This window comes from Pelophylax lessonae (genome assembly GCF_965119305.1).
Source record: "Pelophylax lessonae genome assembly, chromosome: 5".
Classification (NCBI taxonomy): domain Eukaryota; kingdom Metazoa; phylum Chordata; class Amphibia; order Anura; family Ranidae; genus Pelophylax; species Pelophylax lessonae.
In genome coordinates, this window is record NC_138772.1 from 89,908,541 (window position 1) to 89,936,201 (window position 27,661).

The 27,661-nt window shown below is 41.4% G+C and overlaps 1 protein-coding gene across 9 annotated transcripts in view; it reads right to left on the reverse strand.

Moving 5' to 3' along the window:
* Positions 1 to 27,661, reverse strand: part of PARD3 (par-3 family cell polarity regulator) — a 901,610-nt gene that overhangs the window by 251,076 nt on the left and 622,873 nt on the right. For 6 of the 9 annotated variants that reach the window (XM_082258262.1, XM_082258261.1, XM_082258259.1 and 3 more), the window contains one exon: positions 1,322 to 1,432. The exons of the other annotated variants lie outside the window; for them this stretch is intronic. In XM_082258262.1, the coding sequence (XP_082114388.1) occupies positions 1,322 to 1,432 (111 nt within the window). The remainder of the gene's footprint in view (positions 1 to 1,321; positions 1,433 to 27,661) is intronic. 9 annotated transcript variants of the gene reach the window in all.

Genomic DNA, 27,661 nt, shown 5'->3' on the forward strand with positions numbered 1-27,661 from the left:
GATCCAGATAGAATTAATGGCGCTGGCGAGGCTGCAATTACTGGCACTGCGCTGGCGAGGCTGCAACTACTGGCACTGCGCTGGCGAGGCTGCAACTACTGGCACTGCGCTGGCGAGGCTGCAACTACGGGCACTGCGCTGGCGAGGCTGCAACTACGGGCACTGCGCTGGCGAGGCTGCATGTATGGGCACTGCGCTGGCAAGGCTGCATGTATGGGCACTGCGCTGGCAAGGCTGCATGTATGGGTATTGCGTTGGCAAGGCTGCACTTATGGGCACTGCGCTGGCGAGGCTACAATGATGGACACTGCGCTGGCGAGGCTGCAATGATGGACACTACGCTGGCGAGACTGTAATGATGGACACTACGCTGGCGAGACTGCAATGATGGACACTACGCTGGCGAGACTGCAATGATGGACACTACGCTGGCGAGGCTGCAATGATGGACACTACGCTGGCGAGGCTGCAATGATGGACACTACGCTGGCGAGGCTGCAATGATGGACACTACGCTGGCGAAGCTGCATTCGTAGGCACTGGTGAGACTGCATTTGATTAAAAAAAATGTTACGAGTTCAAAGCTGTTTATTTTAAATTTCAGCTTTTTTCCTAAAATTTCTCTCCTAAAATTTAGGTGCGTGTTATACGCTGGCGCGTGTTATACGCCGGTAAATACGGTAACTCTATATGAGAGATCATATCAGACAACGGTTATACTGCTGTGTGCAGCACATTTTGGTGAAATGGGTCAAGAACCAAAAGTGCTACTTAGATAACAGAAACTCAGTATACTTGTGAGTAGCCTGATTTGAAAAGTACTAGCTTACTGAAAATGCAAAATACAGACCACAACATATAATCCATCAATCAGAATTATACCAGATCACTTGGTAAAAGACAACAGTTTTAAAAAACGGATACTCTACAGGGAAATAAAACCCACATTATACACACATGCGCAGCATGCAAAACATGAAGCAAAAGAGCTGTCCCTGTTCATTTACTGTGCACAAGAAGTACTGCAGCGTACAATAAAGGGAGGAGAGTTTGACACATGCACCCCCCCCCAACTTTAACAAGAAATTAAAAAAATAAAAAAGTGGTGGGGGATTCTATGTATCGGATTTGATAAAACCAGATAGATAAATATATAAATAAATGAAATGGAAAACAAGCCTTCAAGACAAACAAGGTGATATTTTAAACTATTGTACTGTGGTTTTTTAGAAAGGTTATGTCAGTAGCTTTCATTGTGGTACAAGACACGCATGCTGCAAGGTTAGGAAAAGATGCTAATTAAGGCTCAGTTGAAGTCTACCTCTCCTGTTCTTGCCTCATTCGCATCCTGTCATCTTCTGAAGGGTGGGCTTCTTTCATTTTCCACGATCCCCTGTGATCAATCTTGTCATCTTTTCGATGTTTGCCAAACCTGTCAAGAACAAGCGCAATTCTAACACTGGTCTGCAGAATGAAAAGGCGACAACAAGTGCCTTTGTGGAGGCCATTCTCTGCTGCTAACAGTGCACAGTTACTTGATTACAATTTCTGCTTCTGTGTGCTCGCTGTTTTCTGCAGGGATATTCACTGCCACAATGCAATCAGCACAACCGGTTTATAGATGTCCTACTCGGCTACACTTGAGTTTAAACAGCTTTCCTATTTCAGAAATAATAGCAGAGATTATTATAGGGCCAGATATATGTTCAAACTGTTTAAATTGTTAGTAAAACACTAAGTGAAAACAGGCTTCACATAGGTCGCCTAACAATGACTAGAGTCCATAAAATAAACTCAGGCTGGATAAATCTAAAAAGCCAGGGTGCCACAGCATCCAAAGAAAATTACAACTGTCACATTTTTGTGTGATTTTCCTACTGATGGCAATTGAAGAAAATGTCCCCTGGGCCCCTTAGAGGAGACTTTCAGTTTAGACCATTTTGCTGCCTAACAATGTAGAAGTTCAAAAACGAGCAGTATGTTGTCTGTATACACTGTAAGGAAATGGCAATAAAGAAAGGTGCAAATAGCGGTCTGTCCTTGCATAACAGTGCCAGGACATTCCAACTACACATATTTGACGCTGGCAAGTGTGGTATTTCTGACCTTTCACTCTTCTACACAGAGGTACTGTCCCTGCTTACAGAAGATTTTTCCAACCACAAGAGCCTCTGCCCACACTCGTTACTGCTTCCTGTTAGGTCAAGAATGGCTCCATGTTGGAAACCATTCTCCTAATCTGGAGCATTGCTACCTTTTTTTCTATTCTACATACCAGAAATAACTTGGTTATTATCTGCATCCTTAAAACCAAACTCCTCTCCTGCACAGCATTAGATGTTCTAAACCTATAAAAATCTATTTTGACATAACGATTATTTGGCATTAATGATTTTCTGCTGGTGTGAGAGAACACCATAATCACTAAAATGCTTTTGCTGCTAACACTTAGCAAGTTAAGAGACAACATGTTTGGTTCAAGTTATCCATCATTAAATAAAAAATATATATATATACATACACACAGTATCTATCTCATGAACACTAATAACATGAATAACGATACAACCAGTCGTATAGCTCACATCGCCCCAACTACCCTTCCACCTGTTTCTAGGCTGTCCTAAACCACATGCAAATATATATATATATATATATATATATACACATACAGTGGGTACGGAAAGTATTCAGACCCCCTTAAATTTTTCACTCTTTGTTATATTGCAGCCATTTGCTAAAATCATTTAAGTTCATTCTTCTTCCTCATGAATGTACACATAGCATCCCATACTGACAGAAAAACACAGAATTGTTGACATTGTTGCAGATTTATTAAAAAAGAAAAACTGAAATATCACATGGTCCTAAGTATTCAGACCCTTTGCTCAGTATTTAGTAGAAGCCTCCTTTTGATCTAATACAGCCAGGAGTCTTTTTGGGAAAGATGCAACAAGTCTTTCACACCTGGATTTGGGGATCCTCTGCCATTCCTTCTTGCAGATCCTCTCCAGTTCTGTCAGGTTGGATGGTAAACGTTGGTGGACAGCCATTTTTAGGTCTCTCCAGAGATGCTCAATTGGGTTTAAGTCAGGGCTCTGGCTGGGCCATTCAAGAACAGTCACGGAGTTGTTGTGAAGCCACTCCTTCGTTATTTTAGCTATGTGCTTAGGGTCATTGTCTTGTTGGAAGGTAAACCTTCGGCCCAGTCTGAGGTCCAGAGCACTCTGGAGAAGGTTTTTGTCCAGGATATCCCTGTACTTGGCCGCATTCATCTTTCCCTCGATTGCAACCAGTTGTCCTGTCCCTGCAGCTGAAAAACACCCCCACAGCATGATGCTGCCACCACCATGCTTCACTGTTGGGACTGTATTGGACAGGTGATGAGCAGTGCCTGGTTTTCTCCACACATACCGCTTAGAATTAAGGCCAAAAAGTTCTATTTTGGTCTCATCAGACCAGAGAATCTTATTTCTCACCATCTTGGAGTCCTTCAGGTGTTTTTTTTAGCAAACTCCATGCGGGCTTTCATGTGTCTTACACTGAGGAGAGGCTTCTGTCGGGCCACTCTGCCATAAAGCCCCGACTGGTGGAGAGCTGCAGTGATGGTTGACTTTCTACAACTTTCTCCCATCTCCTGACTGCATCTCTGGAGCTCAGCCACAGTGATCTTTGGGTTCTTCTTTACCTCTCTCACCAAGGCTCTTCTCCCCCGATAGCTCAGTTTGGCCGGACGGCCAGCTCTAGGAAGGGTTCTGGTCGTCCCAAACGTCTTCCATTTGAGGATTATGGAGGCCACTGTGCTCTTAGGAACCTTAAGTGCAGCAGAAATCTTTTTGTAACCTTGGCCAGATCTGTGCCTTGCCACAATTCTGTCTCTGAGCTCTTCAGGCAGTTCCTTTGACCTCATGATTCACATTTGCTCTGACATGCATTGTGATCTGGAAGGTCTTATATAGACAGGTGTGTGGCTTTCCTAATCAAGTCCAATCAGTATAATCAAACACAGCTGGACTCAAATGAAGGTGTAGAACCATCTCAAGGATGATCAGAAGAAATGGAAAGCACCTGAGTTAAATATATGAGTGTCACAGCAAAGGGTCTGAATACTTAGGACCATGTGATATTTCAGTTTTTCTTTTTTACTAAATCTGCAACAATGTCAACAATTCTGTGTTTTTCTGTCAGTATGGGGTGCTATGTGTACATTCATGAGGAAGAAGAATGAACTTAAATGATTTTAGCAAATGGCTGCAATATAACAAAGAGTGAAAAATTTAAGGGGGTCTGAATACTTTCCGTACCCACTGTATATATGGTAGACATGCCCCCAGGTAAGAAGGCTATGAGCAACTGTGTATTCAATGCTCTATATACAATTCTTTACCTATCGATATGCAAAGCCTGGGGGAATTACAAAATAGCATTTTAACTCAAATACCCATGTTTGCACAGCTACAAAATAAATTATAGACAAGGACTGGAAGACTAGAACCCTAAAAGGTAAGTAGTATGATAAATGAAAATATGATGGAAAAACAGATTTCATGCCCAAATTAGACAAACATGGAATGCCAAGATAACACACTTTAGGCTCGGTTCACATGCAGGCGTTTTGGGGGCGTTTTTCTGCTCTAGGATCAGCTCTCAAAATGCCCAACAAGACAAATCCTATTCATTTCAATGGACCCTGTTCACATCTGAGCATTTTGACGCTGTGAGCAAAACGCCCAATGCTCAAAAAAGTACATGAGCTTCTTTTTGGGCAGATTACAGGCGTTTTCCATTGGTCTCTATTCAATCTAAAAACGCCTGTACAAAAAACGCCCATAAAAACTCCTGGAAAAAACGCCTGAAATAGCAACGCCAAGATGTGTACGTAGCCTTATAACAACTGACTTTGACTACAATCTCAAAGAATTATAAACTGGTAACTAGCATAGAACAAACTGCAATCCTTTCCCAGTAACTCCACCAGTTTATCCATTCTTCATCTTTCTCTCTCCACTTCACCTCTATTCTCCAATTCTCCCTTAAACAATACCTGGCGTTTTGTTGAAAAAGTTTCAGATTTATACTAATACTAAGGTTCTCTGCCCCAAATCAAATAAATCTATGAAAAAAAAGAGTTGCATTACTAGGCACGTTTGTATTACTAATCAAGGGAGACACTCTTAAAAACAACATGCTGGATCCCAAACTGAGCTGACTGGCTTTTGAATTAAATACCAACCTACCATTCTCAGAATTGTGGGTTCTAGTCCCAGAAGAGCTCCTTCATTTGCAGTGAAGCTGGACTAATTCAGCCTGGCTGTACCGGGACTTGGCCCAGTAGTACACTTTGCATCTGAGGATGCTCATCAATATATTTTGCTCAATGACAAACTGTCTTAATTCTTTTCCTTAAGTTACCTACGTATCCTAGCGGCTTTTTTTTTTTTTTTTTTTTTAGAATACAGTAGTAGTTCCTTTCTTGGTCGAATAATTAAGACAAATAAATAATGCAAGAACAACAAGAGCCCGGCTACTGTAAGGAATTTCAACTGGAGCTGGTGTTTAGTTACTTGTTTCTAGACCTAAACTGGTTAACATCTCTTTATCCAAATGTGCTAAATTTCAAGCACAACAAAACCAAATAAAATCTCAATTTAATCTGTGAAATGGGCTAAACTTGCTGCGTTACTGATGAGATCACTGTAGCCTGCCAAATTACCTACGGATTTCATTAGGACAGCAAGCTATAGAAGAAACATCCATTAGTTGATTAATGAAGAAAAACAAAAACTGATTAAGACATAAAAAGTCTCATAGTGTTAAATTGGTTATGAATGGTAGAAATGGAAGAGCCTAATTTATTAGCAAGCCTCTGTATTTATAGTGTCATCTTCCTGCATCTGGTTTGTTAATGATAAGAATAAAATATAAGAACAGAATATAAAAGACAACCCCTGAATTCCTTACTCTATGCATGTCAATATTGAATGCATTCAACATTTTAATCCCAGTTTTGCTTAGATTAGGACAATGTTTGATTTGTCTATGGCCCCAGTGTAAAGAACACCTGCTATCTATGGTCTGGTATTTTCAGAGGGGTAGGAAATAACAAAAGCTCTATGGGGACGTCAGAATTATAGGGTACACAAAAGTCTACAGAGAATGCAGCCCAAGAAACACAGTATTTTATTTCAGAATTGAGCCCCCCGACTGCAACATGTGAACATGGGTTTGCAGGTGGAGGGAGACAGAGGTAAGAGTCTGGAACGTGAATTCAACTTTCAAAAATATTATAATTTATGGGTGAAGTTCATTATAGTTACCAACCTGCACCATGCTGTGGAAATAGGAAAATTATTGCTCAGGTCCAAATAGCTTTATATGTACAACGCATGAGAAACTGAATAGGTGTTACCACTTGTTAACCCTTTCCTATAGCAAACTCTTGCTTATAAAATGGGGATTCTTAGTTACCATATATTGCAATACAGGTACAGGCTGGCCAACTCAGTTAAAATAATCCCTCTCTGGCCAGTCTCTACTCTATCTTGCAGATTTTCCAACTCTTATTTGCTGGAAGAGCCACTCTTGAGAGTGTGGACATATAGTGCCAATATGAGGCAAACACAGCTAGAGTTGAAAACATCATAGGAAGAAAATAAAGCCGTGTACATTAACAATGGAGAGAAAATACAAAGTTTAAGAGGGTGGAGAGCATCAGCACATAAAGCTACTCATCTATGCAAGTAACCAGGTGGATCCCAAAATAACCATCCAAATATATTATATATATTACAAAGGGGTTACAGCACAGTGACTATACACTTTTAGCCAGTAAATTTGCGCTATTTTAGCAAATAGGAATGTACTAAATACAGTATCTCACAAACGTGAGTACACCCCTCATATTTTTGTAAATATTTTATTATATATTTTTTTATATGACAACACTGAAGAAATGACACTTTGCTACAATGTAAAGTAGTGAGTGTACAGCTTGTATAACAGTGTAAATTTACTTTCCCCTAAAAATACCTCAACACAGAGCCATTCATGTCTAAACCACTGGCAACAAAAGGGAGTACACCCTAACTGAAGTATGTCCAAATTGGGCCCAAAGTGTCAATATTTTGTGTGGCCACCATTATTTTCCAGCATTGCCTTAACCCTCTTGGGCATGGAATTCACCAGAGCTTCACAGATTGCTGTGAACATCCACCGGAGCTGGTGGATGTTAAAGACCTTGCGCTCCTCCACTTTCCGTTTGAGGATGTCCCCCAGATGCGCAATAGGGTTTAGGTTTGGAGACATGCTTGGCTAGTCCATCACTTTTACCCTCAGCTTCTTTAAACAAAACATTGGTCGTCTTGGAGGTGTGTTTGGGGTCATTAATATGTTGGAATACTGCCCTGTGGCCCAGTCTCCGAAGGGAGGGGATCATGCTCTGCTTCAGTATGTCACACTACATGTTAGCATTCATGGTTCCCTGAATGAACTGTAGCTCCCCAGTGCCTTCAGCACTCATGCAGCGCCAGACCATGACACTCCCACCACCACGCTTGACTGTAGGCAAGACATACTTGTAGTTGTACTTCTCACCTGGTTGCCGCCACACAAGCTTGACACCATTCGAACCAAATAAGTTTATCTTGGTCTCATCAGACCACAGGACATGGTTCCAGTAATCCATGTCCTTAGTCTGCTTGTCTTCAGCAAACTGAGGGCTTTCTTGTGCATCATCTTTAGAAGAGGCTTCCTTCGGGGACAACAGCCATGCAGACCAATTTGATGCAGTGTGCGGCATATGGTCTGAGCACTGACAGGCTGACCCCCTACACCTTCAACCTCTGCAGCAATGCTGGCAGCACTCATACGTCTATTTCCCAAAGACAACTTCTAGATATGACGCTGAGCACATGCACTCAACTTCTTTGGTCGACCATGGCAAGGCCTGTTCTGAGTGGAAAACCACTGTATGGTCTTGGCCACCGTGCTGCAGCTCAGTTTCAGGGTCTTGGCAATCATCTTACAGCCTAGGCCATCTTTATGTAGAGCAACAACTCTTTTTTCAAATCCTCAGTAAGTTCTTTGCCATGAGGTGCCATATTGAACTTCCAGTAACCAGTATGAGTGTGAGAACGATAACACCAAAATTAACACACCTGCTCCCCATTCACACCTGAGACCTTGTAACATAAAAGAGTCACATGACACTGGGGAGGGAAAATTACTAATTGGGCCCAAATAGGACATTTTTACTTAGGGGTGTACTGACTTTTGTTGCCAGCGGTTTAGATATATATATTATATATATATACACAGTGGGTACGGAAAGTATTCAGACCCCCTTACATTTTTCACTCTTTGTTATATTGCAGCCATTTGCTAAAATCATTTAAGTTCATTCTTCTTCCTCATGAATGTACACACAGCTCCCCATATTGACGGAAAAACACAGAATTGTTGACATTGTTGCAGATTTATTAAAAAAGAAAAACTGAAATATCACATGGTCCTAAGTATTCAGACCCTTTGCTGTGACACTCATATATTTAACTCAGGTGCTTTCCATTTCTTCTGATCATCCTTGAGATGGTTCTACACCTTCATTTGAGTCCAGCTGTGTTTGATTATACTGATTGGACTTGATTAGGAAAGCCACACACCTGTCTATATAAGACCTTCCAGATCACAATGCATGTCAGAGCAAATGAGAATCATGAGGTCAAAGGAACTGCCTGAAGAGCTCAGAGACATAATTGTGGCAAGGCACAGATCTGGCCAAGGTTACAAAAAGATTTCTGCTGCACTTAAGGTTCCTAAGAGCACAGTGGCCTCCATAATCCTCAAATGGAAGACGTTTGGGACGACCAGAACCCTTCCTAGAGCTGGCCGTCCGGCCAAACTGAGCTATCGGGGGAGAAGAGCCTTGGTGAGAGAGGTAAAGAAGAACCCAAAGATCACTGTGGCTGAGCTCCAGAGATGCAGTCAGGAGATGGGAGAAAGTTGTAGAAAGTCAACCATCACTGCAGCCCTCCACCAGTCGGGGCTTTATGGCAGAGTGGCCCGACGGAAGCCTCTCCTCAGTGTAAGACACATGAAAGCCTGCATGGAGTTTGCTAAAAAACACCTGAAGGACTCCAAGATGGTGAGAAATAAGATTCTCTGGTCTGATGAGACCAAAATAGAACTTTTTGGCCTTAATTCTAAGCGGTATGTGTGGAGAAAACCAGGCACTGCTCATCACCTGTCCAATACAGTCCCAACAGTGAAGCATGGTGGTGGCAGCATCATGCTGTGGGGGTGTTTTTCAGCTGCAGGGACAGGACGACTGGTTGCAATCGAGGGAAAGATGAATGCGGCCAAGTACAGGGATATCCTGGACAAAAACCTTCTCCAGAGTGCTCTGGACCTCAGACTGGGCCGAAGGTTTACCTTCCAACAAGACAATGACCCTAAGCACATAGCTAAAATAACGAAGGAGTGGCTTCACAACAACTCCGTGACTGTTCTTGAATGGCCCAGCCAGAGCCCTGACTTAAACCCAATTGAGCATCTCTGGAGAGACCTAAAAATGGCTGTCCACCAACGTTTACCATCCAACCTGACAGAACTGGAGAGGATCTGCAAGGAGGAATGGCAGAGGATCTCCAAATCCAGGTGTGAAAGACTTGTTGCATCTTTCCCAAAAAGACTCCTGGCTGTATTAGATCAAAAGGGGGCTTCTACTAAATACTGAGCAAAGGGTCTGAATACTTAGGACCATGTGATATTTCAGTTTTTCTTTTTTAATAAATCTGCAACAATGTCAACAATTCTGTGTTTTTTTGTCAGTATGGGGTGCTATGTGTACATTCATGAGGAAGAAGAATGAACCTAAATGATTTTAGCAAATGGCTGCAATATAACAAAGAGTGAAAAATTTAAGGGGGTCTGAATACTTTCTGTACCCACTGTATATATATATATATATATATATATATATATTTATTTATTTATTTATTACACACAGACACACGGCAACTACCCACAAGTGCAGCACACCATACTCTGCTGAAATAGGTTGATTTCAGTCTAAATCTTTTGTATTTGTTTTCCAACCAGAGTATCCATTCTGTTAATTGCTCAAGGCCCTTCTAATTTCTGTGGATGTGAAAGGTAGAATTCAAATGAAATAAAAGGACAATTAAGTTGTTGATGGCAATTAACTCTGTATGAAGATTTGATTGCACGGAAATGAGCAAAATATTGTAATAGAGGACAAGCAAGGTCGATATCCTCAAGACTATAATTTGGCCTGACATCTGATAATTTACTGCAGATTAAACTTACTCTGTTATATTAACATAAGTAGTATATGTACAATACATTCTAACAGGCATTCTAGGATATTTCTTATGCCCAGGTGGGGAGCACATGATCAAAAGTGATTGAGAAGCCTCTGAGTCGGTATAGGCTGTGGCCAGATAATGACTTTTTTCTTTTCTTTGACTTTCCAAAACTGCATACTTGTTCTAAATCAATGATTTGGAAGTTACTGAAGCCAATGTGACAGCATAACAGCCAGGTGACTAGCATTTTCATAAGACAGCAATAGCAGCTACTCCATCTGTCTCACTCTCTAATGCAAGTTTTACACTGAAACACAATTAGGCCTTGGTGTACAGGATTTATATTGAAATTTCAAACTTTAAACATCTAAAGCTGTACTGGAGTAAGCAGGCAAAGTTATGGACATCTAGTCTGGCATTTGGCAAAGGGGGCATCAATATGGTAGGGGAAGATTAGCAAGTGTTCCAATTGTTTGGTAGTGTGAACTAGCATGCCCCAGTTTCCATCATTTGAAGCTACACGGGTAAGAGAGGTATGTTTCTGATACTTATTAAAACTATCTGGATAATGACAAAACAACTTTAAGGCCTCACCCAGACTGGACTTTATAAAAAGGTCATTAGCATTAGCTGTAGAATGCTGTAACTGTAGAATGAGTTTTGCAGCATTTTTGCAGTAGCATTTTTCAGCTGTAGCTTTTTTAAAGCTTTTTTATTTTTTTAGCAAAACTATACATCAAAAGCTTATGGATCAAAAACGCTGACAAACGCTGAAAAGCCCAGTTTCTAAGCTTCTATCAGCGTTAGAGCATTTTTACAGTTTAAAAACTCCTCTTAAAACCAACTAGTTCTGGGTTTTTTCCAGCCAGAAAACACCCCTGCCAAAAAACGCTGATAACAGCGTGTGTGTGCATGGACACGTAGGATAACATACTGAGGAGTTTACAGGCTGCCGAAGCAGCTGTAAAAAATTAATTCCCTCCACTTTAAAGCCATTAAACTACCCAGCACGTTATCCTATGTGTCCATGCACACACAGGCTGTTATCAGCAGTTTTTGGCAGGGGCGTTTTCTGACTGCAAAAAAACCTGTAGAACTAGTGGGTTTTGAGAGGAGTTTTTCAGCTGTAAAAACGCTATAACTTTGATAAAAGCCTAAAAACGCTGAAAAACGCTGACAAATGCCAAAAAAGCTGCTATTATAATGTTTTTGAGCCAAAACCGTTTGTGGAGTATAGTTTGCTAAAAAAAAAGCTAACAAATGCTACAGCTGAAAAACGAGACTGCAAAAATGCTGAAAAACATCTTCTACAGCTACACATTTCTACTGGCATTTTTATAACGTCCAGTGTGCATGAGGCCTTATATTGAATGCCTTAAAACTTTTGTATTCTTGTACATAACGATTAAAAATGCTCTGTTATGTATTTATTATCCTTCATTTTCTATTTCTGTAATTCTCAAAATAGATTATACTAAAAAATCTGGTGCAGCTCTGCATAGAAACCAATCAGCTTCCAGGTATTATTGTCAATGTTTATTTGAACAAGTGGACGTTAGACGCTGATTGGCTGCACCAGATCCAGTTTTAGTAAATCAACCCCTAGGTTTTCTTAATAAATGATTGGCAGATACGGGCTATCATACTGACACTCTTCATAGCAATGTTATGTTCTGTTATAGCATTGACAGAGTCTCATTAAGCACTTGGGAAAAAGCTCTGTCCCCTGTGGATCTCATCGCTTCTGCTCAATGTCCGTCAACCGCACAGTGCAAAAATGTAGCTGGTATTGATCTGCACACTTCCCATTTCAGCTGGGGAAAGTAACACTGTATTTCTAAACTTGCTCTCTGCATTATCTCTACCTCTATTTCCTGTAGTCAAAAACATTCCTGGGAGACCTGTGTCTACTTTTCACATTGTCTAAGGAATACGAAATATTCTTCTGAGTACTCCCCTGGCTGGAATGACTGAAAAGGTTACACTGGTCATCCTAAAGTGGTTGTTAAGCCACTGGAAGGACTTTGTATAATCCTGTTTGTCCTAAGCCTGTGTGCCTCTTTCTCTGTGTTTTATAAAAAAAAAAAAAAAACTGTATATACCTGATTGCAGTGTGCTGCTCGGGCTATAGGTTATCACTGCGAAGATGTCGCAACATTGGAGCCATATTGGAGCATCTGACACAGGACTTGAGACCTGCATTACAGGATAGGATTTCCACCAGCCAACAAGAGATGTTACAACAGAGGGGATAAAATTAAGTTATGGTAGAGGAACGTTTTGAGGAACAGAAGTTAATAATACCGGAGCCAAGACGGGTAAACGTACTACAAGTCTAATCTAGACTAGATCCGCTCACATCTGTCATCATTTACCCATCTGCACTTGTCACACAGAACCTCGTTCCACATACCGACACATTGGTGGTTTCCTTCCTCGCCCCCTGTTCTTCCCTTTCAGCCAGACTGTCCTCATGCCAGTCTTTATTTGGACTTATCCAAGAGCAGAAGGTTTCACTGTATTTCACTGGCTTATTTGATGTTATATCCTTTTACTTTACTCTGGATCAGAAGTACCATCCTCTATTTAGAGTTATTATCAATATACCCAGATGGACTTTTTACTTTTAAGCAATTCAGATCACAAGGTTGCAGTATTCTTCTTGATACAGACTTTGCCCCAATCACATCTCCCATTGGTAGGTTAGATGCGGCGAAAGCTGTGGGTATCCGTCCCTGTGCAAGCGGCACCTGGTACCGGTAGCGGATTTTTATTTTTTGTATAGTGTATGTCTTGTCTTCTGTTTGTTCATTGGATATCTATATTCAATAGGTGCAGCCTAAAGCACCCTCAATCGGTTATTGTACCCAATACCTATTAATAAAGAATTTATTTTAACTTTTTTTTGCCAGCTTAATACCTTTTTATACCCGTGTCTATGAGGGGCACTTTTTGTATGCATGGTTTGGCTATGTTGGCATACATCTTTTAGAAAAACAGGGATATGTCTCACACAGTGTTCACATGACTGACTGGCTCTCTCCTCTCCCCGTCTGACAGCTGCAGGGGGGTGGGGGTCGAGATTCTGACGTCACTCAGAAGGAAAGGAGGAGAGAGAGATAGCCAGCCAGTCACATGATCGCCGGGCAGCACACTGCAATCAGGTATATACAGCATTTCTTTATAAATAAAACACAGAGACAGAGGCACACAGGATTAGGAGACAAAGAGGATTATATAACATATCAACAGTTATTTGAGACGCAGGAGGGGCCGGCGGGCCGTGACACGGAGCGGACAAGCGGGGATGAGGATAGAGGGGGAGGAGGATAGAGGAGGACAAAGAAGAGCAGAGAGCAGGGCTGCGGATGATGGAGGGACGCACACTGACCACCGTGTCAGGGCTCAGCAGCCATGATAAACCATGGTCAGTGTACAGAGGGGAGGGCAGAAACTGGCAGGATCAGCCAGATAGAAGGGACCAAATTACACAGCACAAGCACTGTGCTGTATAACATGCTTTAAAGAAACAAGATCAATATATATATATATATATATATATTTTTTTTTTTAGGGTAACAAACGCTTTAAAGCTTTATATCAGCATTGGAAGAAAACATTTTAACAAAGAAAAAAAGTCGTAAGACCCCCAAGAACCTCACACATCCAGCTGACACAAAACAAACTCATTTAACTCAGCAGCACTGAGCTTACATCCACAATGAGGCCACCAAGCAAATCAATTTCTTAACTGTTGTTCAATGTTTCCACAACCTGTCGCTTGACATGTTGAGACTGAAAGATAATGGCAGTTCTGCTGACCTTTGACTTCACACATTAAAGTCACCTGAATCAATTGTTATATAGACAAGAGGCAGGCCCTTATAGACGCACTAGGTACACCATTAAGACTCTATACATGCCCCTTTTTTCATGCACATTAAGCAGGATAAAATGTCACAATGTCATCATAGGCAGTTTAAAGGGAGATTCTACTGTATTTTTGGTACACATTTTAAGTTAGTATCATAACATTTACTGAAAAAATGATTTACATTTTAATGTGTTGTTCCTTATTAGGACTGATTTAATTTATATACAGATAGGTGAAGGCTTACACGAGTGGTCATCTGAATATTGGGAAAAGTGATCTGCATTACCTGCTTACTATTAGGATAAGCTCACTTGCGATTATTTAAAAAAAAAAAAAAAAACACAGCAAGCAGATTGCATGGTACTACTATACCATGTGATCCAATGCAGGTAAATACACTGTATTCACGACCTGCTTTTGGGAGGTCATTAATTGATCGATGACACCAGCTGCAGATCACAACTGCAGTGTGTTTTGAACACGGTGCGGGAAATGTGCACAAAAAGCAAGTTTCCAGCACCCCGTTTTGGTGTGAACGGGCCTTTAGACAAGAGATCATTATCTCATCAAGGTGAAAATGTCAACATTAAGCAACTGCAATTTTGTTGCTATGAGCAGTTGTAGGGTGGCCAAAGAACAACAGATGTCTATGAAAACAACAGATGGGGATCCTAAAGTGAGTTGTCAGATCAACAGGATCCCCTTTATGATTCTTGTCAAGCAATGATGTGCAATACATTGCTTTTTTATCCTTCCACATAGGTAAAGACAAAGGATTGGAACTTGCTAACAGGAACACGTTCTAAGAAGTAAAAAAATCTGCCTGCGCTCATTTCCTGTATAGTAAGCAAGAGCCCAACAATCCTAAACAATACCCAAGGCTAAACTTACATATAATGTTCTACAGGGCAAAAAGCAGAGCCTTTGCATTCAATGTGCAAATAGGTCTATTCTAAAAAAAAATTTAATATGAATATACACTGCTTAAAAAAAAAAATGAAAGGAACACTTTGAAAACACATCAGATCTCAATGGGAAAAAATATCATGCTGGATATCTATATTGATACCGACTGGGTAATGTGTTAGGAACAAAAAGATGCCACATCATTTAATGGTCAACCTACAGAGGGCTGAAATCAAAGACACCCCGCAAATTAAAGTGAAAACATCATGCAGCAGGCTAGTCCATTTTGCTGAAATTTCAACTCAAAATGGTACTCAGTATTTTGTATGGGCCCCACGTGCTTGTATGCATGCCTGATGTTGGGGCATGCTCCGTTTGAGACAATGGATGGTGTTCTTGGGTATTTCCTCCCAGATCTGGACCAGGGCATTGCTGAGCTCCTGAACAGACTGAGGTGCAACCTAATGTCGGATGGGCCAAATGCTCCAGAGTTGTTCTGTTGGATTTCGGTCAGACAAGCGTGGGGGCCATTCAATCATATCCATTCCTTCATCATGCAGGAACTGGCTGCATACTCTCACCACATGAGGCAGACCCTCTGTCTGGACATCAAAACTGAGCATGTGCAGAGTGGAGTGCCTCCAGGGTTCTGTACTATCAGCAGATGGCTTGGGGACGGTGGAAGAAGGGGAGGATCACAGATGACAGGATCAAACAGCCTTTTTACACAATTAGGAAGATTAACCCCTTAGGTTCCACAGTGAGTATAGCAAGCATGCTTTACTGCGTATAGAGAATGATTTTACTGCTGTGGGTTTAGGAACACTTTAATAAGATACATTTTTAACATTATCATTTACCACATTTATAACATTTTCATTATTATATTTTAACAACTTTTTCTGTACTGCCACAATACCAGGCCTGCCCATATAGCAGGTGCATCATAGCGTCATTGTTTAATCAGAATACCAAAAGGCAGAAAAGCCTTATGAACCAGGACAAATTCATACCATTACAATATACTCACAGAATATTTAGAAGAAAAAAAAATGTTCTTGAGAGATAGAAAAAAAAAAAAAAAAAAAAGATCTAAACTAAGAGGAAAAGTAACAGCCAGGGATTTTTTATTTCATCTGATTTCTAGTCTATTTCATTGTGTTTCCTTTGAGGTTAATATATTTCACAAGATAAGCGACACCCCCTCTGTTCCAGCAGCCCCAGCTCTCTCTTACACTCCTGTCTATAAGGCTGCATTTGGCTTTTGAGTTCTCCCACAAGGAAGCTCGATGGCAGCGCAGCTTGCTCACCACTGACAGGCCTCACACGGGATCTGTCTACAGCTTGCATCCATCCATTTCCCTTAGAAGATGGCATGCATAGAGATTCTCATTAGTAATGTACAGAGCAAATTCCCCCAGGGGATGTACTACGCTCATATGAAATGCAGTATCACACTCTTAACCACTTCCTCACAATGTACATTATGGGATAAATTTATAGGAGTAGATGCAGTTGCCAGTGGTAACCGGGGCAATAGAATAAAATTGGAGCTGTGAGAGCTAACTTTGTAATTGCTCACACACGAATAAGATTAACCAGAAAGTAAAAAAAGAAAAAAAGCGAGAGAGAAAAAAAAACGAAAGAGGAAAAGCTAGAGGAAAGAAACAAAAATAAAGTTCAGTCTTTCAAGCAGCATTATAATGGCTAATATCTTGTAACTGATATCGGTGTACTGTAGGGACAAGATGTTTGAGGACTTGAACCATCATTGTGTTTAACACCAAATCCAATCAGCAAGAAAACCATGCACTTACTTCTACTCTGCTATTTACTTTCTCCTGATTAGATGCTCTGTACAATCCCAGCCATTACTGTTCTACAGTACAATAGTGCAAATTACAAAGCGCGTTTGGCTTAAGGACCATTATGGCACACGGGATGATAGCTGTGTCTGCTTGAATAACTTTGATAATAAGTAAGGAGTGATTGTGCCCCGAGCGGCCCCAGATGATGAGCTGGGTCATTCTGAGTATTTCTTTTAACAGCCTTTTAAATTCTTCCATTGACTGGGGTCATGAGCAAATGATTGCGCCAAACACAAATGTGTCTTGAGCTGGGAAAAAAGCAAAGTTTGCATTGAGTGACAACAGCAAATGCGGTTTCTTTCCAAGGGATACAACTAAGGAGAAAAAAACACAATGTCTAAAGCTCGCTGTTTATGTTAAGTTTTGGAAGGGTACATGGTGTCAGGAGCTTTTCAGGATCAAAACTGCCTTCCTGAGCCGAGCCAACACCAGGCTGGGGACATGCAAACCTGTCATTTGTGAATTCAGCTTGGGGAAGAGAAGAAAGATGTGATTACTTGATTTGTGCTAAAAGAAAAAAAAACAGAAAATGCAGATTTTTTTAGGATACAATGCTATCCTGAGAAGCAGATTATATTACTCATTGGAATGTCTGTCATCAAAAACATAATATTCAAATAGGCAATAATAAGCCTACCAAGACAGTATGCAGATGATTCAGCTAATGATTTATGCCTTCCTTCCAAAAAACGGACTGCATAGGAGATGTAGCACAATGACCTCGGCCGTTGAGTTATGTAAAGATGAGTACCAGGCAGATATAAATACACACAAATAATGCAACTCTGTAATTAGTCACTGTATTTTTTTTCTTTTAAATGCAAACACTTTAAAGCACCCAAATCTGACCCTGAATAAGCCTCTTGCTGTGTCTGTACAGCAGGGTTGGAGTGTGAGAGGAAGAAGCAGAACAATGAGCCGATCAGTTCATGTGCTGAAAAAAAAGCATGGAAGTGAAAAGAGAATGAGAGATATAAACTCATCACTGGGCTGCTTCTCCAGTCACAGGCTGGGGCGTGTTCATTATGACCTGGGCTCACCACTTGTTCTTCAGGTGGAGAGCTACACAAATAAATGGAGGAAGTGGGTAGACTTCAAAAAAACGAATAAATATCTGGAAGAATGGATGGAATATAGGGCAAGAGGAGTAGTTGAATAAGTAGCAGGAGTGAACCACAACAATACAAAAATGTAGTAAAAGTGGGGGTGGGTAAAGAAAGGGGTGGGAGGGGTTGAGGGAATGGGTTAAAACTTTTTTTTTGTTAAAAGAATACTGAATAACATTGAATGTTTATATTTATGAATTAAAATTAATAAAATATATATTAAAAAGAAATATATGATCTGGGCTCAGAGGAAGTTGGTTGAACGATGTTGGCCATCAGATTGAGGACATGTGGGGTATCCCCTGGATTGAAGGTGAATATTGCAGCCAAGACTAGTTTTGCTATTTTATCTGTTAATGGGCTATTCATTTCTATCTTGCTATTTTTGGCTAGAGTTCTGCTATAAAGATATTTTAAAGAGTGCTGGAAATCAATTACAAGTCCTAATATTGCTCGTTCTCCATTCTTTAAGGAAAACTGTTGCAGTGTTGTTTGTCAAAACAATTTAAAGTTTGGCAGATTACACAGCTATGGAAATTTGTGTTTGAGCTTAACTAACAAATTGTAACATCATTCAAATATATCTCCCATCTCATCAGTTCTTTGTCATAACATATATAAACTGCGGTTTTCCAAGCTCTCTTTTTCTGGTCAGGTGGACAACTAACATTCAACCTTTAGAGCCCATTCACACTAGCGCGACTTGTCAGGCGACTCGTCAGCCTGACAAGTCGCGCTCCCTCGCGGTCCATTGACCGCTACAGGACCCGTTCTAATAGGAGCGACACAAGTCGCTCCGACTTAGAAAAAGGGTCCTGTACTATTTCAGGGCGACCTCGGAGCGACTTGCATAGACTTCCATTATGTGAAGTCCCTGCAAGTCGCTCCGAAGTCGTGGTGCAATGTAATGCACAAGTCGCCCCCGAAGTAGTAAGGAGTCGTGTCGCGCTAATGTGAACCGGCTCTTAAGTCTCCATTCACACTGGTACGACTTGGTCAGCCTGACAAGTCACGCACCATCGTGTCCCATAGTGTAGTACAGGACCTGTTCTAATAGGAGCGACACAAGTCGCTCCGACTTAGAAAAAGGGTCTTGTACTACTTTGGGGCGACCTGGAGCGACTTACATAGACATTCATTTTATGAAGTCCGTGCAAGTCGTCCACAGGCCGCCCCCTAAGTCGGATCGCCGTAGTGTGAACCGAGCCTTAGGCCCCTTTCACACGGGCGGTTGTTGTGCCGCTGGTAAAAGCATGTTTTGTTATTTTGAAATTCCAATGCTCCTGGCACAAAGATTACTCACATTTGTACATTGCGATTATGTGCGATTACTTGCGCTTACATGCGTCTGCGTTTAGCTGCGTTAGTAAATTCTTGCCTTTTGTATAGCAACTGTTTACTTATTTTTTCTTTGTACTGCGATTAATTGCGTTTATATACAGATAGCTGCGGTATATCGCTCCTGGACGCTGTCAACTTTTTTTTTCCTAAATGCACAAAACCGTATGTTATGAAAACGTTACTAAACACATGTGTGTGAATGAGGCCATAGGGATGCATGGTCTGCATTTAGCTGCGGTAAACAAGTTCCTCTTTCCACAGCTAAAAGCTGAACTCTAACCGTTCGTGTGAAAGGGGCCTTTTAACAAATTTAGCTCTGTTTGTGTTTGTTGCCTGCTTTTACTCCCATACAAGCTTTTGAAGTATCCACCATTGCTAGTTACCATGTGGCACAATTGAGACAGCTGCACACATCTGTAGATTGCATACGCTTACAAATTGTCTATTTCACTTTAATGCAGTTTCAATTAAAAATTTGAGGCACTTCTTTACTGACAAACATACCTGACAATCCTGCAAGTAAAATAAGGAAGACAGCACTTCCTGTATAAGGGTGACAATGCTGTTCTAATTCTTCACAGCACTGTCACCTTATTTTTGGCCTTAAAGTATATGTGAACCGACGCCATGTAGGACAACCCATTCACTTTAAAATACAAGTGATCATAAAAACCTCTGTTCTCAGCTGCATAAGGGGCTTGTTGAGCTGGGGGTGGAGACTGCGGGGAAAAGGGGGCAGCATGTCAGCAGCAGGCAGAGAAAGAGCAAAACACGGATCTACCCAGTGAATGGCTTTGCGGGGGGGGGGGGGGGGTCACATCGCCACAAATCATGGCCATTGGAGAACAGGTAGGTTGTTTCCAGCCCAGCCCCTAAACTGACCACCCTGGGGTTGATCTGCGCTCATGCCTAGCATGGTAAGTTTGCAATCGGACAATAGGGGGACTGACAGGATCACAAGGTTTTGCACACACTATAAGAAATACAAAGAGAGCAAGATACTTTTAAATATAAGTACATGGTACAGCATACAGTTATAAGGAATGCGAAATGTTGGGGTAATGAGTGCCTGTACAAGAACAAGGATAATCATAAACAACCTTTTGCTAGCAATATGACTGATCTGTGCATTGATAGACAAGTCATGGCTATCTGCCAGAATATAGAATTAGATGAACAACTGATAAGGTATGAAAAATCGATTGGCAAGCTCTTCCCGCATGTAAAAGGAAATTATCACTGTACACAAGTTGAATGCGTTAAAGGCCTTAGATAAGAGCAAATACATCCTAGGTTAGGTGTCACCTGTCCAATAGCCTGTCAAAAATGTTTAACCCCTCCCATAACGCGTGTCCAATTCTGTTTTTTTTTTTTTTTTTTATACCATAGAAACAGTAATGGGCCATGGTTTATTTTTTTTCATTTTTTTTTTTTTATTATAGACAGATGTTTTTAAGAGATTATACTAATGTTATACTAGTTTGGGGGTCAATATAGCTGCAATGAATGCTAAGCAGAATTTATTTTTAATTTTAAATGTACAAACGGATATATGTGTTACACGTTCCACAATGAACATGACGGGACTAATAAAAACACGCAAAGAGTAAGCCAAGGCTGGCCTGAAGACACACACACACACCAAAGCATTTACAATGTTAATATCCCTGTCTGTAGACCCTGCTACATTCCCAGAAGATCTCATTATCTGAGAACCTAGACAAGTCAGCACATACAAGAATACAACTAAATAAAAGATCTTTGTTTTATGCGACATGGGAGGAGAAAAAAAAAAAAATAATCACAGAATTTTCATTTAATGTCATTACAGTACCAATGAAACACAACCTAAGAAACGGATGTGAGATGGGGCAAAGAGTATCTGGACAGATCCTAAGACTCAGTATGACAACAGTCCGCTGTGTAATGCTTGAAGATCATCAGGTCTTTAACTGCGGTGAGTCTCAGGTCAGATCATTATGCAGTCTCTAACCTCAGGACAAGAACAGACAACAAACCAGAAATCAAACAAGCAATTTGGAGGATAACGCCACTGCTAATAGACACAAGGCAGAGGACCAACACGTGTGCAGCCAGCTTCCAACGGGATCAATGATCCTATTAAGCATCATTGAATGTCACATACACAAGAAAAAAAGGTAGCAAGCTAGAAGTATGACATCAGCTCAGCAGGTCAGAACATCTGAATGTTAAAGCAAACCTGTCATCTACAACAGTGTACTAAAGAAGCGTAAAAAAGTTAAATCCGCAGATAAAGTATAATAACGTTCAAAATCTGAAAACACTTAAAATGTATTGGTTTTTGAACGCATTTTTTATTTATTTTTGTTAATAAAGGTGTCATTAAATTAATTTCATTGTATAGATATTAGTCTGCAAATGTTTGCCGTAGAATGTATTATTCACATAGACTGCAATGCTCCATTTTCTATAGATTTTTCCCCAAAGCCCCGACGGTTACCAAAAAACATGAACTTTATAAGGTGATCCCTAAAGTGCACACGCACAAAACCTTAACACATGCAAATTTTTTATTTTATTTTGTTACTTTAGTGAGGACTCATAATGCGAATCAAACTATAAGGCCTGGTTCACTCCTATGTGTTTTTTGATTCTTTTTGCAGAAACGCATTGGACACGTTTATACGTTCTATGCTTTATTCGGCAGCTGCATTTTTGGAAACGGTGCATTTTTGGTTCAACAGACTTTAATGGAGATGATGCAGAAAAGCATGTAGTGCATTCTAAAGCCTCGTACACACACGTCAAAATTCGGCAGGGAATTTTCGTCCGACGACCGATCTGCTGATTTTCGGCTTGTTAGTATGATGCTTCCGACAACCGACTCCGACTTTTTGGCCGAAAAAAATCTGGTGTGCAGGCTATAAATTTTTTGTAAATCTTGTAGGAGGAGTTTTCATATTGCACTGAGCTGTCCTATCAGGATCCAGAACCCCTGACGCTCTCTCTGGACAGTGCTGATTGACCCTGTGCTCATCACATGCACTCTCCCTAGGAACAAAAAGAAAAAAAACTAGCAACACACACCAAACTGAGCATGTGCAGCCTGACTCCACAGGCTCTGTCTTATCTGGAGTCAGTGGAAGAAGAGGATGATCTATGCATACAGGACCAAACAGCCTTTTTACACTATGCAGAGGATTAACTCCTTAGGTTCCACAGTAAGTACAACAAGCATGCTTTACTGCACATACAGACTGATTTTACTGCTGTGGGTTTAAAAACACTTTAAATCTTATCATGGTAACTTAAAGCATAATTAAAAAGCAACATTTTTTTTGGACAGACTGCAGAAGGATTAGAACACTTGTCTGTTTTTTTTTTTATTGTGGTCTGTACTGCCATTAGAGAGAGTCAATCTTTCTATTTGTTGGGTTTACTGTCATCACCGAAAGAGAGAGGAAATCCCAAATTGTGGGTTGTCACTAGAAGAGTATGGAAGGAAAAATATTTAAATGTGAACAATAGCTCTGGTAAAAACCAGGGATTCCATCACTGTGGAGAGATTTTTCTTGGAAAAATCTCCAATGGAACAAAGATGGCAAAGAAAAAAGCCTGACAGGGGTTAGAACCCTCACGAAGTGCAAAATGAAAAAAGTTGCTTTAGTTCTACTTTATTAACCATGGCTTTAAGTGCTTGGAACAATGTAAAAACATGGTTCCAAGCACTGTTTGTAGCCCTATATCTTTATGGGGTAGGCCCCTTTTAATGACTGCATTTGCACGCTCTGTTCACTGCTTAGAAGAGCTCAGTACTGCAATGGACATCAATGATTGAGGGAACAATACTTTTACTAAATAAAAAAAGTGAAGTAATGTGGCTAATATCATTAAAATAAAAACATCCAAGGGCAGCCAAGGAGGGCTCCACAGACGGGCCAATTCTCCCTGCCCATTGTTCTCAGGGCCTATAGGAGCGTACATGAACATGCACTGATTATCCATAAGCTCTCACTCAACTATATTATAATGTAGGAGCAAAGTCGGTGTAATTGGTATATCTTCTGAGAGCACAGCATTCAGCTGAAGTCTTATCTTTTCTGACACACTTAGGTTCCCAGAATATATAGCCATGTCTGGTTACCCAGCCTTTCATGTTTTTTAGCCAGGCATTGTTTGAAGCTGAATAGTCTCTACCCTTTAATTTTCACTCAATTACAGAAAAAAAAAATGATTTCACATTTTCTACATAAGCTGAAATGGAAATTGACTAAAAACCTCAGAACTGTCAGCAACATCGTTTGAGAAAAGATTAGCTTTGCCGTGATTATAAAATAGGTGTCATCTTTGACACTTGCGCTCTGCGGCGAATCGGAGCACTATGGAAAGGGAATGTTAAGGGACGTCAGAAAGGGTCTTAGAAGGCTCAGCTGTCATGCTATGTGCCTCCTTCTCCTCGCTTTGTAGTCAGATGCAGTGCGTGGAATGTCACAGGGTCTCCATTTAAACTCACTGACAAGAAAGGGAAGAATACTGGGAGAATATGTTATTAGCAACTATGAACTTGTCTATGGTTATGGGTCAGACTGACACCTCATTTATATGGAGGCAAGCTGCAAAAAAAATGCTTTCCTCAACCTAAATAGAAACAAAGGAGAGCTAACACCACTTAGCCTCCTATTTGCCTGAGTGCGGCCAGTGGTTAAACACAGGATTGGAAATATGTCAGCTTTCCTATCGCAATGGCAGCTATTTATTGTAAGCAACAAAAATGTGTGTGCATGCGTCCATGGGAGTGTGAGAGTGGATGAGTGTGTGTGTGTGTGCGTATGGAAGGTCTGGGACCAACAGCCACCAAAATGAATCTTCAGGATTAAGCAAAGCTTGTTCTGTAAAATTGTATGTTAGTACAATTAAAAAAGTATCACAGACAGTACTTAACCTAGTTCTATTGTTAATTTCTCCACTTTTCCCGTTTTGTAAATCCATTTGTGACCCATTTTCAGCCCGCTGTTGGCTGAAAATGGGTCACAGAACGAACTGCACTCCTGTGATCCATAGGAGAAGTACAGCCATAAAAGCTTTGGCTATACTTTCCCTTTAATAAATTAAAAAAAAAAAAAAAAACACATGGCAACAAAGGTTCAGCAAATGCAACGAATCATAGAAACCAGACCCGATAATAGAAAATAACAATTTGATTGGTTGTTATAAGTTATTGCACTTAGCTTTTGCTTAGCCTTTCATTTATCAACCGTCACTTTTCAACCTATACTAAAACTAAATTGTATGGTATGGTGCAACCTAGACTGTTCTTACTTCAGATACATTACCAAGAGGTCTAATTTTTTACCAACGCTGACATTTATAGGTCTCGGTCTATGTAAAAAAAGTGGCAATAATGTTTTACCCTAATAGGGCACATATGAAAGGCAAAAGGATAAATATGGGCAGAACTCCTCCCCAAAGATGGATTATGGGCAACAGGTTTAGGTAAAATTGGATAATTTGCAAGCTATGCTTGTTCACACCTATGCAACGTGCTTCCCTGTGAATTGAAGAAAGATAATTCACCTGTAGGGGGCCCAGGCCCCAAGCTCTGGCGTTGTCAAAATATCGGTTGCTAGGACCACCTGGCTTCTAGCAAGTGACTTAACTCAGAGGCCCCAGCATTCAGAGTGGAGGAGGTTGTAACTTCCTCCTCCTAGTGCTCAGCCCTACCATCTCATCCGGCTTCTGCAGCCCTCTGCTCACAAAGGGAGCTGATTCTAACTAAAAGTTAGCCAGGCAGAGATGGAGGGACAGAGAATGGCAGCTGGTGCTGGAGGATAGGTGACAGAGAGAGGGAGGAAAAGAGGAAGATTAGGGGGGAAGAGAAGCCCAGGGGGAGGAGCTGAGACGAGGAGGTGGCAAGGCCACTGATGTAGAGGGGGAGTGGGGAGGGGCATGGTGCTGGTGGGGTGTGGCAGGGAGTGAGGGAATGGAGAAAGGCTCATAGGCTGTAGTGACCCAGTGATGGACATCTCCTCATGCGGTGATGCTGAGATGAGGAATTTGAGCCTGCTTTGCTGGAATTTGTAGTGCCATAGAGATTGTCTCTCCTCTCTCCCTTAGTGTGTGTGTGTATATCGACGGAAACAGTGCTCCATACATTATAACTACTGGGTTTTATTGCCTCCTCCAGGAGTAGGACTAGGAAGAACAAAAAAAACACCTGGCTAAGTCCATGGGCGGTCCTCAGCTTGGTATATAACCCACCTCTCTGCTCTAGGTAATCAGTTTAGTAGCAAGCAGTATTAGAAGTATCAAAACTCTATAGAGTCCGTTGATGAACTCAGAGAAATGGATTTTATGGTAAATACAAAAATCCCATTTTCTCTTTCGATCATTGACGGACAGAGCGCTCCATAAATCATAACTACTGGGATGTCCAAAAGCAGTGCTGAAAGGAAGATGAGGGGTGGGGAAAATAACCCAAGGCTAAACATAAGTGCCCTTAAACAGGGTAACAGGGGCCCGGTCTGAAAAAACAACACCGTATAGAGAAAAACACCCCTTAAGAGGAAACAGCCCCTCTTAAACAGCAGCCTGCAAAACTTTGCAGATGCCAAAGTATTTACCTTATAGAACTTGGTGAAGGTATGCAAGTGGCCATCTTGCAAACTTGTGATATTGATGTCTGATGACGGAAGGCCCAAGAAGCACTCAGCGCCTGAGTAAAATGCACCGAGACAGGGAAAGGTGGAACCTGACCTTTAATGGAATAAGCCTGAGACACCGTCTGTCTGATCCATCTGGAGATGGTAGCCGAGTCTGACCTCAGAAATGACTCATTAGCTGCCAGATACACCCGAATCGCATACACCACATCCAAGGTATGCAAAGCAAATTCTTTGGGATGAGCTGGCTTGGGACACAAGGAAGGCAAGACAATGTCCTCATTCAAATGGAAGTCAGAGACAACTTTGGGCAGGAATGATGACAGGGACAAAGAACCACTTTATCCCTATGGACCACTAAATAAGAGACTGCAACAGGATAATGCCGCCAATTCCGATACCCTGCCGGCCGAGGTAATAGCCACCAAGATTGTCACCTTTTTCTGGGATAAGGTAGGCAAGGGAATCTCCCCAATATTCTCAAATGGAGGTTTCTGGAGAACCTAAGACACTAAATTTAAATCCCATGGAGGCAAAAGAGACCGTACAGGTGGAGCCACATGTCGATCCCCCTGAATGAAAGTACGAACTAAAGAGTGCATGGCTAGAAGTCGCTGAAAGAAGATTGCCAAGGCAGACACCTGGCCCTTAAGATCCGAGCCACAGAAAAGGATCGAAGATGAGCACCAATAGGCTCACACCAAGAAATGTACGCTTTCTACGTATGATGGTATATCTTGCTGGAAGACGACCTCCTCGCCTTTACCATAGTAGGTATCCCTGATCAAGACAAACCTCTATACCTCAGTACCTGGCTTTCAATAGCTAAGCCATTAAAATCAGTGATTGTATAGCAGGATGGTAGATTAGCCCTTGGTACAACTGGTCATCTCTAAGAGGAAGCCCCCAAGGAACGTTTACGGCCAATAGAATGATTGGAAGATCCTAGCCCTAGATTCCTCACAGGAACTGCGGAAGAAGCCTGAGCCGAGGATGATACTGGCCTTACTGTGGCCCCTGGATGCCTTCGGCGTCTGCCAGAGGAACCCATAATCTCGCCACGAACTTCGGTATCCTCCTGTGGAGTCGAACCTGCTAAAGGAGCTGCATGTAGGATTGTGTAAACAGAACAGTTTTGAAGGTGGATACCACCAGACTAAGAACCTGTATACAAAATCGGGAGAGAGGACTAGCTCTGTGACAGCAGCAGGTGAATCACTACCTGTGGTTCCTCATATTTGTCCAGAGGAAGGACCACTCTGGTCAGAATTAAAATCAGACCAAGGTAATTAATTTCCTTGGACAGGGAAGGGGGGACCCTAGGTAGTTCGGACATTACTCGAACCATTGCAGGAATTAAATCCACACAAGGAGACTCGGGACCTAAAAACCAGCGGGCCAGAAACCAGCAAAAATGTCCCCCCACCCCAATAATGGATGAGGACAGACCTTCATGCTGAAAGGGGTCTTGTCTGAGTATGGAGAAGCTAGCTCTAGGCTTACCAGACCAAGGTTGCTTGGAACCTCCCAGGGAATATTTGAAAGGTCTATTTTCCTTATTCTCAGCCCCAGATGCACAAAATAATTTTCTATGGGCTGA